This window comes from Ascidia mentula, chromosome 5 (assembly GCF_947561715.1).
Source record: "Ascidia mentula chromosome 5, kaAscMent1.1, whole genome shotgun sequence".
NCBI lineage: Eukaryota > Metazoa > Chordata > Ascidiacea > Phlebobranchia > Ascidiidae > Ascidia > Ascidia mentula.
In genome coordinates this window covers 1,650,327-1,666,514 of record NC_138570.1, presented here as the reverse complement: position 1 = coordinate 1,666,514, position 16,188 = coordinate 1,650,327, and the positions used below count along the sequence as shown (strand labels likewise).

The window sequence follows — 16,188 nt, the reverse complement described above, 5'->3', positions numbered from 1 at the left end:
ACGTTGGTTTTACGTTACTTGTACTTTTCCCGATGGTCAAGACGCTGTAAATATATGAGTGGAGACACTTTTAGTGTTGTATATATTCTTTGTTGTATTAACTTGTTGTTAAGGAATTCGGTTTAACTTGACGCCATGTGGTTGTTTGGGATTTTGTCAAAAGTCAATAAATCTTTGTAACTTACAGAGTGTTCCCCAAGATAAGAGCCATAATATTATGGAACATAGCGGTCAAAACGAACAGTCCGGCACTCCCTCCACTGTGGAGGAGAGCTTGAACATTGTCATGGAGGCGTACAAAGTATATCAGGACACTCAGAAACACCCGGACTCCACAACCAAACTGGACACAAACGCTGACGAGGATGACGTCACTCACCGTCGTCTTCTCGCCGACGCGTATCACAAATACACGTGTTGTGTTGCGGTAAGTGCGGAAGAACATGTGTCAAAGCGTGCCGATGCGCTGTGGTTTACAAGGTTTTATACAAGTTGTTGGCCTCTGAGTAATCTAAGATTGGTAGTGGCATTCGCAGAGCGAAAGGTTTAACCTTTTCAGTGCGGCAGTTGTAATCCTTACTCGAACACATGACCCGAGATTGTTTTTATGTTACTTTTGTAAAGTTTATCGTCACGTGATAACCTTATAATTCTTCTGCCTGGTTATTGTAGAATCAAGCAAATGAATTGGAATATGTTTACAACCAAGTTTGGTGTAGCTTAAAGACCCCCAATTCCTGTGCTGTATTATACATGGTAATTTCACTGCCATTATATTGACCCGCCCACTGATTTCATAGGTGCAATCCTCGAACGACGGAAATGCTTCGCTTGCATTCCACAGTAATCTCCCCGACTCCTTGCTCGCTAACACGTTCGAACAAGCCGTGAGGTTTTGTCAACGTCGAGTTCACTCCAAGAAGCAGGTAAAGGATAATGTATGGGTTCCCGAGGAAACGTAAATCAATCCATACCAATATAGATGTAGCAGTGTCACGTGCAATTTAATGGACGTCATATGTGCAGTGTGCTGCGCTTATCCAACTGTGGCAGTGTTCCACATTACGAAATGTTTTATTGCAAAATAGTGTCGTGTATTCTGTAGCTTGGGGTCAGTGAAAATAAGCATGTTTTCGTGAAAATACTTGATCATTAACTGTATGAGAATCTGGTCCTCGGTTAGGCATTGGTTTTGGTAAATCGTACTTTGAATCGTACAAACCAATACAGTCAAATGTAAATGCTCGAATTGTTTAAAAACATTAATGTAATCAATTTTGTCTACGTGATTAACGTTGTTTATGGGTAAAGTCCTTTTCAACAAATATTTTTACCCATTCTTCACCACAGAGTGCTGCCAACAACACCAAGTCCCAAGTTACTTCCACCACCTCGCCAAAAGACCGCACTCAAACGCCCCCAGACTCCGGTGGAAACGTAATCCATGATGACGCAATGAGGAGTGACAGCGGAGGAGCGACGGCCGCTGCAAACCACGTTAGAGATCTCAGTATTGTGGACGTAGCGAAGGGCGACGCCGACTCGACAGCAAACGCAGAGGGTGCGGCTTCGAATCCTGCCGAGGTTGAGTCGAAGAATGCTGACGAAACAGTTGAAGGAAATGTGCCAAAGGTAAGTTGTGTTATTGATGTTAGGTTGTTATGGTTAAGCAGTTACAGGTTTTATGGTCATTTCACGTCGCTAAATGTGTTACTGTTGGTTATCACATTGTCTGACTTAAATCCCCAAGTAAATGAACGTTTTGCAAAGGCAAGTCGACACTTTGCTAAAAAGAATTTATCTAAATGAAATTACTAAATCTACTTGCCTCAAATACTCGTTTAACCTTGGTATATGGGTTTACTGCCACGACTATCGAGTTGTAACACGCAACTCGTAACTATCACAATTTCATTCTAGGTAACCATGGTTGAGAAGGAAGGTAAGAAGTACACCCGCATCGGCTTGCCCTCAGTAAGACCGGGAAATCACCCTCTGGTGCCATCTCGCGACAGCGCGTTCACTTCAACCGATAGGAAGAAGCGTCTGAAAGTCGACCCTGGCTTAAAACACCTCCAACTCCCCTCCTCGTCAGGTATTTGAAAACTTGTCGAAGATGAAATTAAAAAAAAATCCCTCCACAAAATATTAAAAACTTATGAGTATAAAAGACTGGTCCATAATGTTATTAACATTGTCATGTTTAAAAACGTTTCGGCAAGAACTTATGCCATCATCAGTTTGAATGACGCGATTGGTGTAGCTCCATCATTATAAGGTGCTGACCTGACCGACGTCACAGATAAGGCTCGCTCGGGTGGTGACGTCATTAAAAACTTGTTTTTACAAAGTGTAGAAATATCTTGAGCCAAAACTTACGGACTGTTAACTTAGATATTTGGTTTGGCCATGGCCCCTTTCGCCCCTCTCTGATTTCGACTACATGACTTCAGTTTGTTGAATCTCCATATACCAACTATATCTACACTTCACACTGAACCATACTTCATATACGATTATGTTTACCAAATTATAATCAACGTTGATATTTGTTCCAGACATGAACGGTTCTCACAGCAAGAAACTGGTTCGTTCCACGTCCGTCCCGGTAGCACGTCTCGATGAAGAAGACGCCGACGCCGAAAACAAACCCCCCTTCAACACTCACCGTGCCATATACAGGACAGGATCGTCAGTGTCTGACTACACCCTGGACAGACTCAAAAAATCAATCTTGGCTCGAACGTCTGCTGCCCTCGTGCGGAAACCCAGTATTACAGGTTGGTTTTCTGTGGTCCGGTGCGTTATTGGTATTGGTATGCGGGAGATACAGGAAAATCCCGTGTTCTTTTTGTGTGTTTTCAATTGATATTACTACGCATAGAGTCAACGACAATGTCGTTTTAGAGATTTGTGAAAAGAAACGCATATCAGTCGGTTTTGGCAAATTTAATTATTATCAATTTGCAAAAATGGTTTGGAACAAAAAGCAGGTGATCCCGTGATGTGATGGTTTTCATAAATACGAAAATAACTGGAGTAAATCCATCTTATTGGACCAAGATGACTTGTAGTTGTATTTATTCCTTCGTGTTTATTCCAATGCGAGAAAATAAACGTTTTCAATATTTCGTCATTAAAACAAACACTCACTTTTTCCTCCAGAGCAAGAGATCATGCAGATCACCAACGACGTTGATTACGACTCTTCCTCCCAGAGCGAGGATGAGGAGGAAGGTCCTAATGAGGACGGGAATCGATCAAATAAACGGAAATACTGCGAGGATGCCCCGACCAACTCGATTAACCCCGATTCATTTCCCGACAGCCCCGTTACGAGCCCCCTGGCCGCCGTGCAGTCCACAGCCATTACCACTGCCGGGTCCACCTAACCCCAAGGGCGTCCCCCGCCTGCTGTGACGTTATCATTGCCATTGTGACGTCACAGCGGGGTTGGGTATTTCCGGAGCGACCGTGAGAGCGGACAACTTTTCTTGGTGGAAGCGATTCAAAATTAGGCAGAGCTGAGTTTCCGGGGAATCCCCACGCGGCCATTCCTCCCCCGTTGTTGTGACGATTTTCACTCCGTTACGTCATCGTTTTGCTTTCTCTGGTTACCATGGTGACGGTTTACTCGTCCTTCTTACTGCTCGCGACGTCGCTTTACTTTCTGTGATTTTTGTGTTGTGCGCCAGACCGTCGCAAATCGAGTGCCGTAAAATGCAAATGATTTCGTGATGACGTCATTTAAACCCCACGTCACTTCTTCATTTCACTCGAACCCCCCCGTGTAGAAGCTGCTGTTCAAAAGTTCTCATTCGGCTTTACCGTTGTGTACGGGCAGTATTTTGCGCTATGCTGCTCGCATTGTTACGCCACTACACTGGATGACATCACCAAACTGCGAATAATGTTTCGAATGTACATACCAGGCATAGACTGCACCGAGGCTGCATCTTTAAAACATTCCGCAAAATCAGCACTTCGCCTATTTAAGTACAGAAACCCTACGGAAATAACGTTGCTTTAATAAACTATCCAAGATGATTACGAGCTACATTAGGTTGCTGTAATATTAAGTCGGGTTTTCCTCCGCAAAAAACCTTTCGCTTGTTGAAAAGCGTTGCTGATGCGTCAAGATCCCTTGGTTGCACATTTGTACAAAATACAGAAAAACACAAGTCTTACGCGACGAAGCATGTTCGCCTGCTACGTGTGCGTGGACGTCATTCCTTTCATGTTATTATCACGTGTATTTATGTGGTCGTGTCAACACTCTGTGATAACGTCACTTACAACAGTGCTGCTTTTTGACCTTTAATACACAGCCCCCTTAGTTTGCATTCCGTGCCGCCCCAAGCCCCCAGAATGGTCTTCCGCCCTTCAGAGCCGGGGTTTTCGTATTTTTTGTTTGTTTATTACGTGCAGTTGTGGTTCGTGACCAATTTCCTGCTTTCTATTCTGGTTCATTGACCGAATAATCATAAACGTTGGAAAAACCTGTGGTCAGCGGTAGAACGTGTTCTGGTGAGGCGAAGAGAAAGTGGATGACACGGTCAGGAAAAATATGATTTCTATGTGGCCTTTTTCTATTATGTCACCTCCGGGCACGCAAATATTCAACCATGGAAGTAGTACAGAGATTAAAACTATCGAGTCGTCTGCAAGATGACAAAACGTTGTATCTCAATGAAACATGAAGATGGCTAATGGGGTACCGGTCAGCATTGAACTGAAAGTGCCATTTCACTGCATGGTGATATGCATAACAGTTATATTGATCAAATCCGACATAAATCATTTTTATTGTGCGCCAAAAAAGACATGAACAAAACTCACTAGGTTTCAAAAGACACGAGGCAATTCAAACAGGGTCAAGTGTGAGGTATTCAGGGGAATTTTTGACAGGCCACCAATGGGTTTCCGTCGTAACCTGGCGGGCAGGTACAAACGGGAATGTTGCTTACTTCATCTATTCTGCATTCAGCATTTGTACCGCAAGGACTTGGAACGCACAAATCTATCATCCCCCTACGCTTTTCTTTATTATATGGAAGCATACAGATTTTAACCTTTTGTTATTAGGTTGATCTTGACTTATTAATATGATCGTAAATATGATGGTAAAATTTTGTCATAGCAAAAAATGAAATTTTTAAGGTTAAAGAAAAAAGAATTCAACCACAACGTATAATTGCTTTTTATTAATTTTATTCCAATCTATTACCAGTGGGCGTGCAAGCGGACAAAGGATCGCCTTCAGTACCTACAGGGCAACTGCACACTGCTCGACCATCTCTGTTTGTACACGTGGCTCTTGTACCACAAGGCGATGGTACACACGGGTCTACAACTGTAAGAGACCACAATTAATCGCAATCAGGGTGATAAAAATGATCAACGATGCCAATAAATGAAATTGGGTTTGTTATACCATAATAGTGGTGACTTATTGAACCTGCCTATCAATTTGTGCACCTGTCAGATATAATGTCATTTTCGATCACTGATATCATGGAAAAAATTCATCTGGGATTTTAATCACCACGTTTTTGGCCAGATCTTGATAAATACCCAAAGATATGTTTTGAAACGTTACCTGCAATACTCGTGCATTCTGCAGAAGGATCTCCTGTACTTCCAGGAGGGCAACTGCACAGCGGATTACCATTGAAGGTTGTACAATCGGCCCCAGTTCCACAAGGTGACGCTCTACACGGGTCTACAACAATTGTTTAAAAAAAATATCAACAGTTTTGGCGGGTGATTGACAGCATTGGTCAAGCGCCCGACCCATATGCCAAGAAGAAAACCTGATCGGGATTCGTGCCCAGGATGTCCTTGGTTCAAATCCCGGTATGGTCAAAAAAAATTATCAACAGTTTTGTGATTTTTTCCGATTGTTTTGCATTCGTTTGTTGTCCTCTTAGTTTCTTATTCCCGCGGTTTGTTTTTTTATTATTCTTGAACGCACAAGTCACTGGTGAAATATTTGTCGCGGCACTTTAGCGCTCCAACCAATTAAGTTGCTGACAGTAGAAAGACCGGAGGTTTTACACAGCATCGTCATGTTTGTTTTTCTGGTGTGGGTTTGTTAGCCAGGGTATACATCTATTTTATGTTTCTCTGTTTCGTGGGACTATTGCGTCATTAATGTAAGTAAACTTAGCGTTATCGCCTCTTGGCAAGTCTATGGTGAGTGGTGTGTAGCATTTTCGGGACAAGATGTACAGAATTACCAATTGCGCCACGTAGCAACACAATTAAGTTTTAATAATCACGTTTGTATCCATCTATAGAAGTCTTGTAGCAAGTAGCAATATAAACGCGTCATAACAATTGTTAACTGAGGTTATTAAGTTTTGACATTTTGCTTATCATTAACTTTATTCAAATATATTACCTATGATCGTGCAAGCTGACAAAGGATCGCCTTCAGTACCCACAGGGCAACTGCACACTGCTCGGCCATCTCTGTTTGTACACGTGGCTCTGGTACCACAAGGCGATGGCACACACGGGTCTACAACTGTAAGAGGCCACAATTAATTGAAATCAGGGTGATAAAAATGATCAACGATGCCTATAAATGAAATTGCGTTCGTTATACCACTATAGTGGTGACTTATTGAAGCTGTCTATCAATTTGTGCTCCTGTTGCAACCAGGTATAATGTAATTTTCGATTACTGATTTCGTGAAAAAATCAATTTATTGAGGTTTTAAAGTTGATCTCTGGCCAGATCTTGTTTAATACCCAAAGATAGAAAGATGTTTTTAAATGGTTACCTGCAATAATCCTGCATTGTACGTAAGGATCTCCTGTAGTTCCAGAAGGGCAGCTGCACAGAGGATTACCATTGAAGGTTGTACAATCGGCCCCAGTTCCACAAGGTGACGCTCTACACGGGTCTACAACAATTGTTTAAAAAAATTATCAACAGTTTTGTGATTTTTTCCGATTGTTTTGCATTCGTTTGTTGTCCTCTTAGTTTCTTATTCCCGCGGTTTGTTTTTTTATTATTCTTGAACGCACAAGTCACTGGTGAAATATTTGTCGCGGCACTTTAGCGCTCCAACCAATTAAGTTGCTGACAGTAGAAAGACCGGAGGTTTTGCATAGCATCGTCATGTTTGTTTTTCTGGTGTGGGTTGCTTAGCTGAGGTATAGATTTTTATGTTGCTCTGTTTCGTGGGACTACTGCGTCATTAATGTAAGTAAGCTTAAAGTTATCGCCTCTTGTCAAGTCTATGGTGAGTGGTGTGTAGCATTTTCGGGACAAGATGTACAGAATTACTAATTACGCCACGTAGCAACACAATTAAGTTTTAATAATCACGTTTGTATCCATCTATAGAAGTCTTGTAGCAAGTAGCAATATAAACGCGTCATAACAATTGTTAACTGAGGTTATTAAGTTTTGAAATTTTGCTTATTAGTAACTTGATTCACGTGTATTACCTATGATCGTGCAAGCTGACAAAGGATCGCCTTCAGTACCCACAGGGCAACTGCACACTGCTCGACCATCTCTGTTTGTACACGTGGCTCTTGTACCACAAGGCGATGGTACACACAGGTCTACAACTGTAAGAGGCCACAATTAATTGAAATCAGGCTGATAAAAATGATCAACGATGCCTATAAATGAAATTGGGTTTGTTGTACCATAATAGTGGTGACTTATTGAACCTGTCTGTCAATTTGTGCTCCTGTTGCAACCAGGTATAATGTAATTTTCGATTACTGATTTCGTGAAAAAATCAACTTATTGAGGTTTTCAAGTTGATCTCTGGCCAGATCTTGTTCAATACCCAAAGATAGAAAGATGTTTTTATAAGGTTACCTGCAATAATCCTGCATTGTACGTAAGGATCTCCTGTAGTTCCAGAAGGGCAACTGCACAGCGGTCTATCATTGACGGTTGTACAATCGGCCCCAGTTCCACAAGGTGACGCTCTACACGGGTCTACAACAATTGTTTAAAAAAAATTATCAACAGTTTTGTGATTTTTTCCGATTGTTTTGCATTCGTTTGTTGTCCTCTTAGTTTAATATTCCCACGGTTTATTTTTTTATTATTCTTGAACGCACAAGTCACTGGTGAAATATTTGTCGCGACGCTTTAGCGCTCCAACCAATTAAGTTGCTGACAGAAGAAAGACCGGAGGTTTTACATAGCATAGTCATGTTTGTTTATTTGGTGTGGGTTTGTTAGCCAGGGTATAGATCTATTTTATGTTTCTCTGTTTCGTGGGACTATTGCGTCATTAATGTAAGTAAGCTTAAAGTTATCGCCTCTTGGCAAGTCTATGGTGAGTGGTGTGTAGCATTTTCGGGACAAGATGTACAGAATTACAAATTACGCCACGTAGCAACACAATTAAGTTTTAATAATCACGTTTGTATCCATCTATAGAAGTCTTGTAGCAAGTAGCAATATAAACGCGTCATAACAATTGTTAACTGAGGTAATTAATTTGTGTATAAGCTGCAGACAGATGGCCACTGTTTCGACCTAAAAGGTCTCATCAGTGCAGCTGGTGTGACTATCAGACGACTTTGCTGACCAAACGGCCAAGCAAAGACTTCCACTTTGTGGTGACTATACAGTTCACCGTCATCCGTTGGGCACCAAACTAGGTGCAACCTTACGGAGCAAACAAGGTGGAAACACTACGGCCAAGCAAGCTCAACCAATAGTGCCGTCAGGCCCCGTGTCACAATAATCATATGATAAGCAATGTGGAGCCAATAATATGAATTTGTGTATAAGCTGCAGACAGATGGCCACTGTTTCGACCTAAAAGGTCTCATCAGTGCAGCTGGTGTGACTATCAGACGACTTTGCTGACCAAACGGCCAAGCAAAGACTTCCACTTTGTGGTGACTAAACAGTTCACCGTCATCCGTTGGGCACCAAACTAGGTGCAACCTTACGGAGCAAACAAGGTGGAAACACTACGGCCAAGCAAGCTCAACCAATAGTGCCGTCAGGCCCCGTGTCACAATAATCATATGATAAGCAATGTGGAGCCAATAATATGAATTTGTGTATAAGCTGCAGACAGATGGCCACTGTTTCGACCTAAAAGGTCTCATCAGTGCAGCTGGTGTGACTATCAGACGACTTTGCTGACCAAACGGCCAAGCAAAGACTTCCACTTTGTGGTGACTAACAGTTCACCGTCATCCGTTGGGCACCAAACTAGGTGCAACCTTACGGAGCAAACAAGGTGGAAACACTACGGCCAAGCAAGCTCAACCAATAGTGCCGTCAGGCCCCGTGTCACAATAATCATATGATAAGCAATGTGGAGCCAATAATATGAATTTGTGTATAAGCTGCATACAGATGGCCACTGTTTCGACCTAAAAGGTCTCATCAGTGCAGCTGGTGTGACTATCAGACGACTTTGCTGACCAAACGGCCAAGCAAAGACTTCCACTTTGTGGTGACTAACATAGGCTCCACATTGCTTATCATATGAGGTAATTAAGTTTTGAAATTTTGCTTATTAGTAACTTGATTCACGTATATTACCTATGATCGTGCAAGCTGACAAAGGATCGCCTTCAGTACCCACAGGGCAACTGCACACTGCTCGACCATCTCTGTTTGTACACGTGGCTCTTGTACCACAAGGCGATGGTACACACAGGTCTACAACTGTAAGAGGCCACAATTAATTGAAATCAGGCTGATAAAAATGATCAACGATGCCTATAAATGAAATTGGGTTTGTTGTACCATAATAGTGGTGACTTATTGAACCTGTCTGTCAATTTGTGCTCCTGTTGCAACCAGGTATAATGTAATTTTCGATTACTGATTTCGTGAAAAAATCAACTTATTGAGGTTTTCAAGTTGATCTCTGGCCAGATCTTGTTCAATACCCAAAGATAGAAAGATGTTTTTATAAGGTTACCTGCAATAATCCTGCATTGTACGTAAGGATCTCCTGTAGTTCCAGAAGGGCAACTGCACAGCGGTATATCATTGACGGTTGTACAATCGGCCCCAGTTCCACAGGTTGATGATGTACACGGGTCTACAACTATAAGAGGCCACAATTATTTACAATCACAGTAATAAAAATAATCAATGATGCCAATACTTTATGTTGGGTTTGTCATACCATTACAGCGGTGACTTATTGAACTGTCTATCAAATTGAGCTCCTGTTGCAACCAGGTATAATGTAATTTACGATTACGGATTTCATGGAAAAAAAATTAAACTAGGGTTCTAATCAACACGATTTTTCGGTCAGATCTTGATAATTACCAATTAAAGATGGAAACATTTGAAAAATAGCGTAATCTTCGTTCTGCCTGTTAATGGTTATAATTTTTATGTCTATGGTTGGTGGAATGGAATGTTACCTGCAATAATACTGCATTTTGCGTAAGGATCTCCTGTACTTCCAGGAGGGCAACTGCATCGCGGTATATTATCGACGATTGTACAATCGGCCCCGGTACCACAAGTTGATGATGTACACGTGTGTGAGCCTTTGAAGATAAAAAAGAATGTAACCACCTGCAACAAGCACACAATGCACTTGCTTTAACAACAGGATCGGTCTGGCTTTTTTACAAATGGGCACCATCACTTTCTTCGTAGTCAAACACCGCAATAAAATGATGTAAAAATGCTAGTGCTTAGTTTGCATATTGCCATTACGGATGGTATAGTGATAGCTAGGCTGTTATCTGCAATCCATGGTTAAGATCCCAATTTTTTAATGTTTGAAGTCCTGTTACTACTTGCACGTTTATGCTTGCTTTTCAATTGATTTTGTTGCAATCGATTACCTGTTGGCGTGCATGCCGTCAAGGGGTCGCCTGCAGTACCAGAAGGACAGCTACAAATTGCTCGGTAATTCCTGTTCACACAGACGGCTCCAATTCCACAAGGTGACGCTCTACACGGGTCTAAAACTGTCCAAAATAAATTATCGTCCAAGTTCTATGATTTGTGTCAATTATGTTGGACCACTCTTTGCTTTCCTCCCGCGCGTTTTAAATTTTTTATTATTCTCGAACGCACAAGTCACAGGTCGAACATTTGTCGCGGCGCTTTAGCGCTCCAATTAAGTTGCTGACAGTAGAATAGACCGGAGGTTTTACATAGCATCGTCCTACTTTGTTTTTCTGGTGTGGGTTGCTTACCCAGGATACAGATCTTTACGTTGCTTTGTTTCGTGTGGCAATTGCGTCATTAAGGTATAAGTTTACCTATAACAGACGAGTCCATAGTGAGTAGTGTGTAGTATTTTCGGGTCGAGATGTGCAGGGCGATATACGTCACGCAGCAACACAATTAACCTTTAATAATCACGTTTGTATCCATCAAAAGTACCTTTGTAGCAAGTAACAACATAAACGCGAAACAACAACTGTTGAAGTAGACAGAGGTTATTATCCGCTGAAAGCTTTTATACTTTCATTAACTTTATTACAAGTTACCTGTAAGCGTGCAAGCTGACAAGGGATCGCCTTCAGTACCCGCAGGGCAACTGCACACTGCTCGACCATCTCTGTTTGTACACGTGGCTCTTGTACCACAAGGCGATGGTACACACGGGTCTACAACTAATAAGAAAGACAACAATTTTAAAACAACAGGTCACATGGGGTATAATTACTAAAGCATTAAATTTCTTTGTGAAGACGGATTGAATCTGACTATAAAAGTTTCTAATTTGATTGAGGATCAGTGTCATAACAACCGTTACCTGCAATTAAAGCTTTACATTCAGAGCTAGGATCCCCTGTAGTACCGGATGGACAGATACACACTGCTCGAACATTCGTGTTCACACAGTCGGCTCCAGTCTAAGGTCTAACATAACATGGGTCTAACATAAACACCAACCCAAAGTTTCACAAAGCTTCTAAAAACTCCTTGCTCCTTGCGTGTGTGTTTAGTTAATGTTTATCATTCTGGAACGCATCGGTCATTGTTGCAGTGAAAGAGGTTGACCTCTGTTTCTGGCATTTTACTGAGAACAAATAAACGCCAATAACCTTGCAGAGCGCCACGTACAAAAAAAAAGTTTTAGGAAACACTGGTGAAAACGCAACTCAAAATCTGGTTATCCGCCATTATAACCCTTCTGGTAGTTCAACCAGAGGAATGCGAGTTAACAAAACAAAATAGCCAGTTAGTAAAACTTTGGGCGCATGTAACTCTGCCATCTTACGGGGCAGCAAAAGATGCTTCACACGTAAATAGACCATAGGCTGAACTTTCCAACATTGTAAAAATTAGAAAAAAAATAATTCAAAATTTACATTCGGCTATTTCTAGCATCCCTCTGGTAAAGTATACATGTTTACAATACATCACCTGCAAGTGTGCAGCGCGTAAGTGGATCGCCAGTAAAACCTGGCAAACAACGACACACCGGTCGACCATTCCGTGTTCTACATCTCGTTCCGAAACCACAAGGTGAAAGTCTACACGGGTTCACAACTAAAAAAAATAATTATTAAAGCAATCTCTTGGTTAGCGATTAAAAGGGGTTACATAGCAGTTGGTAACTAAAAACCATGTGTAGAGGTGACGTCATTGTTTGTAACTGAAATTGTACAGAGGTGACCTAATAGTTGGGATTAATATTGACTGAAGATTGTGTCATAGTTGGTCAGAAAAATTCGAAACAAAAAAGTTTTTTTATTATCATAGCAATTGTAACATACGTCACAGAAATCAGTACTTGAATTGCGTAATGTTTTGCGTGTAGCTTTGCACATGTACTGCATAATCCTATAATGTGACCCAAATGATTTAGCCATCGAATATTCTCGAGTAAAGTGATTCATTCAACATCCTGTTTACCACATAAAATGTTCTCCTATGCTTATGTCACATCACACCTATGTTCTTGTATTATATTACCTCAAGCGCCCCATGATATCACGTGACATTATTGACCAATCAGCTCTCAGTATGGAGAGTTTTAAAAAGCCCAGGTTAGACCGGTTAATTCATTCTATTTGATTCCATTCGATTCTACTTGTTCTATCGTATTACTGTTACACTGCTATTATTACTGAGACTCTACAAGCTATTCGCCGGCTTGGGATTTATTCCCACAGCCTGATAATAAACTGTATATTCGGATACAACGGTTTGCTGGTGAGGTTCAAACCTTACACAATAACGTATGATTCACTCATCTGTCTAACAAAATATAAACTTTAACGTTGATAAGCAGTTTGTTTTAGTAAGAAAATGTTGATACACACGTTACAATTTTCTAAACGTATATTCCCTTTAAGCATACCAAGCTTATTCCATTTTTTATGCGTGCTTTTTTGTTTTGCATCGTTATCGTTAAAAAACACGAAGCTTTAAGCTTTAAACAAAGTAATTCTTTACCTCCTGGGATGAATATGGACAATCCTGATGCGGCAGAAACCATAAAACAAAATATTAAAATCGCTCTCATAATTCTCCTTCCGTCGTTTAACAGTCGTTGACACAGTTCGCAACTTGCAACAAGCGGTCTCATTTATAACCGTGTTATTCTTGTAGCCTTCGGGCAAAGAGAATCGACACAACTCGCGCTTGGAACTGATATTGGTCACGGTTTATCAGTCATGACGTCATCTTCCTTACAAATTTACTCAAAAGCCGTTACATCCCACGATAATCGTCTTTTCATTGCACAGACAGGAGAGCGCATATAAGTGGAGGTAACATTTATTCAATTAAGCGAATCCCTGACACTGATACATGCACCTATCACCCAAATACAGACAACACGTTCTGCACCAAGATAAACGACCACAGAACTATTTGTGTCCGATGCCGACAGCGATACGCGTCACCAATTTCCGTGACGTCAGATGTCAGTAACGTAAACATGTTGTTTCTCAAAGCCGGTAGTTGATGTAAAGATAATACCGCGTCGTAACGGAAATCCGTGAATCAGACGGGTTGCATGACGTCACGGAAGTTGGTCAGCAAAACAACGTGTTTTGTTTACCACTGTAGTGGAGGTTGTTGTGCACGATCTTCAGGACAAGGTCACCAGGGTGCGCTGGTAGAGCTTTAAACTTTGCGAGTTTATCGACTGCCACAAACCTGTTTTTACACACCAATATGAAGGTTTGCCCAACTGCCTGAAGGCGGAAAATAACGGTAAAAAATGTAGGAGAAGGGACTTAATTTTGCACAATTGTCCGCGCAAATTTGTAAAGAACTCTTGCGCTTACTGTTTTACGTGATCACAGTCGAGACATTGTTTTGTTAACTCTCTTTTGCATCTCTTTTTGTTAACTCTCTTTTGTTTTGTTAACTCTCTTTTGAAGTGTGGCTTTTGCATCTGCGTCGGCAGTGAATGGAAATAATTTCAACCCTGTTTGTGGGCCAACGTAATCTTTGAACTTAATTGACCTCGCGGGAATCCAGCCCATAGATTTTGCCGCGTGACGAGCGGCGATTGTGACAGCTACGGCCACAAACAAGTTGCAATTCATTCCTGTGAGAATTTCCTCCTGTTTTCGCAGTAGATCCTGAAGTAAACCTTTGTTTCTGAACTCTGGCAAAACGTAACTGGGACCAAGTTTAGCATAACGATCAACTCCAAACTTCTCGAAAACGTCTTCTTCCACTGCGTCGAAATACCTTCCTAGGGCCTGAATTTCTTGGCTAAGTTTCAGACCCGAGTCGGCAAAAACATCTCCAAAAGAAAAACATCTCTGCATTATGTTTTGAGTGGAGTGTCCCCATCGTTTGCCCGATCAAGCGACCGTTTCCCTGAAAATACCCGAAAGCCAATTTCTGTTGCACCGAAGACTCAACTCGGTGTTTGTGGAAAACCAAAATCTCGTCAAATTTGATTCCGGTCGATTTTCGAACGATTTCTTGCCTGTTGTACCTTGCAGCTAGAGTCACAGCTTGCTTCAAGTGTCCCGAGTTCAACCGTTTGAGGACGAGCTGTTCCATGTTTGCTTCAAGCATGATATGCGGAAAAGCTTGGATAGCACTGTAGTCGTTTAAAAGTATTTACTGTAGACTGCAATGTATTTCCCTGGTGACTTTTAACCCACAACTATAAGAAGATTGCCCGCTAAAATCCTATTTATGAAAAGAGTTTAAACGATGACTACCCACACGGGAAAGGAAATGACGATAAGTGTTTTTGTTTTTAACCAAACATATATGCAGGGTGTGCGTAGAAGCGGATATATCGGTAATGCCCGCAGTAAAATGAGGAATCACACGAACTAATCCAGGTCATTTACCGATAATGTGACGTAAATTTACCAACAGCAATCTTCTTATAAAGTAAGATTTCAAATATATGAAGTTGCTTAAACTTCTCTTTGTGAATCGTTGTCGTTCTAACATGTTTGAATAAAAAACGTTTATTTGATCGAATTTCCATTTTGCTACGAAGAGGTAGCGACGATAAATTAAGTGCACGGTTTTACATAACACCACGATAAATATAAATTTAAATTTTCAATACAAGAATGAACAAAACACGTTAAAAAAAAGTTTCAACATGATCACAGTCGAGACATTGGTTTGTCAACTGTCTTATACAGAAGTGTGGCTTTTGCATCTGCGTCGGTGGCGAATGGAAATAACTTTACCCCGGTTTGTGGGTCAACGTAATCTTTGAACTTAATTGACCTCGCGGGAATCCAGCCCATAGTTTTAGTCACGTGACGAGCGGCGCTTGTGACAGCTACGGCCACAAACAATTTGCAATTCATTCCTGTTAGAATTTCCTCCTGTTTTCTCAGTAGATCATGAAGTAAACCCTTGTTTCTGAACTCTGGCAAAACGTAGCTGGGACCAAGTTTAGCGTAACGATCAACTCCAAACTTCTCGAAAACGTCTTCTTCCACTGCGTCGAAATACCTTCCTAGGGCCTGAATTTCTTGACTAAGATTTTGACCCGAGTCGGCGAAAACGTCACCGACACTTTTTTCCACATTATGTTTTGAGTGGAGTGTCCCCATCGTTTGCCCGACCAAGCGACCGTTTCCCTGAAAATACCCGAAAGCCAATCTCTGTTGCACCGAAGACTCAACTCGGTGTTTGTGGAAAACAAAAATCTCGTCGAATTTGATTCCGGTCGATTTTCGAACGATTTCTTGTCTGTTGTACCTTGCAGCTAGAGTCACAGCTTGCTTCAAGTGTCCCGAATTCAATCGTTTGAG

General features: G+C 41.4%; 2 protein-coding genes across 3 annotated transcripts in view; one reads left to right on the top strand and one right to left on the bottom strand.

Moving 5' to 3' along the window:
* The window catches only part of LOC145902036 (calcineurin-binding protein cabin-1-like), a 38,168-nt gene extending 33,663 nt beyond the window's left edge, over window positions 1-4,505 (top strand). The window contains exons 40-45 of the mRNA XM_082989873.1: window positions 188-427; window positions 801-926; window positions 1,351-1,632; window positions 1,921-2,095; window positions 2,559-2,780; window positions 3,166-4,505. Of these exons, the coding sequence (XP_082845999.1) occupies window positions 188-427; window positions 801-926; window positions 1,351-1,632; window positions 1,921-2,095; window positions 2,559-2,780; window positions 3,166-3,392 (1,272 nt within the window). The 3' untranslated portion in view covers window positions 3,393-4,505. The remainder of the gene's footprint in view (window positions 1-187; window positions 428-800; window positions 927-1,350; window positions 1,633-1,920; window positions 2,096-2,558; window positions 2,781-3,165) is intronic.
* A 308-nt stretch (window positions 4,506-4,813) lies between these two features.
* On the bottom strand, window positions 4,814-14,807 carry LOC145901615 (uncharacterized). 2 transcript variants are annotated; one of them, XM_082989357.1, is made up of 14 exons: window positions 14,314-14,807; window positions 13,391-14,271; window positions 12,356-12,481; window positions 11,473-11,598; window positions 10,819-10,944; window positions 10,387-10,515; window positions 9,930-10,058; window positions 9,545-9,670; window positions 7,847-7,969; window positions 7,462-7,587; window positions 6,789-6,911; window positions 6,404-6,529; window positions 5,600-5,722; window positions 4,814-5,353 (listed from the first exon to the last, which is right to left on the bottom strand). In XM_082989357.1, exons 2-14 carry the CDS (start codon window positions 13,521-13,523, stop codon window positions 5,211-5,213), a joined length of 1,659 nt encoding a protein of 552 aa, XP_082845483.1. In that variant the 5' UTR covers window positions 13,524-14,271; window positions 14,314-14,807; the 3' UTR covers window positions 4,814-5,210. The 2 variants fall into 2 exon arrangements, with proteins under 2 accessions (XP_082845483.1, XP_082845484.1); XM_082989358.1 differs by lacking the exons at window positions 12,356-12,481; window positions 13,391-14,271; window positions 14,314-14,807 and adding an exon at window positions 11,242-11,331 and having other exon boundaries at window positions 11,473-11,549.
* Between the last annotated feature and the right edge of the window lie 1,381 nt (window positions 14,808-16,188).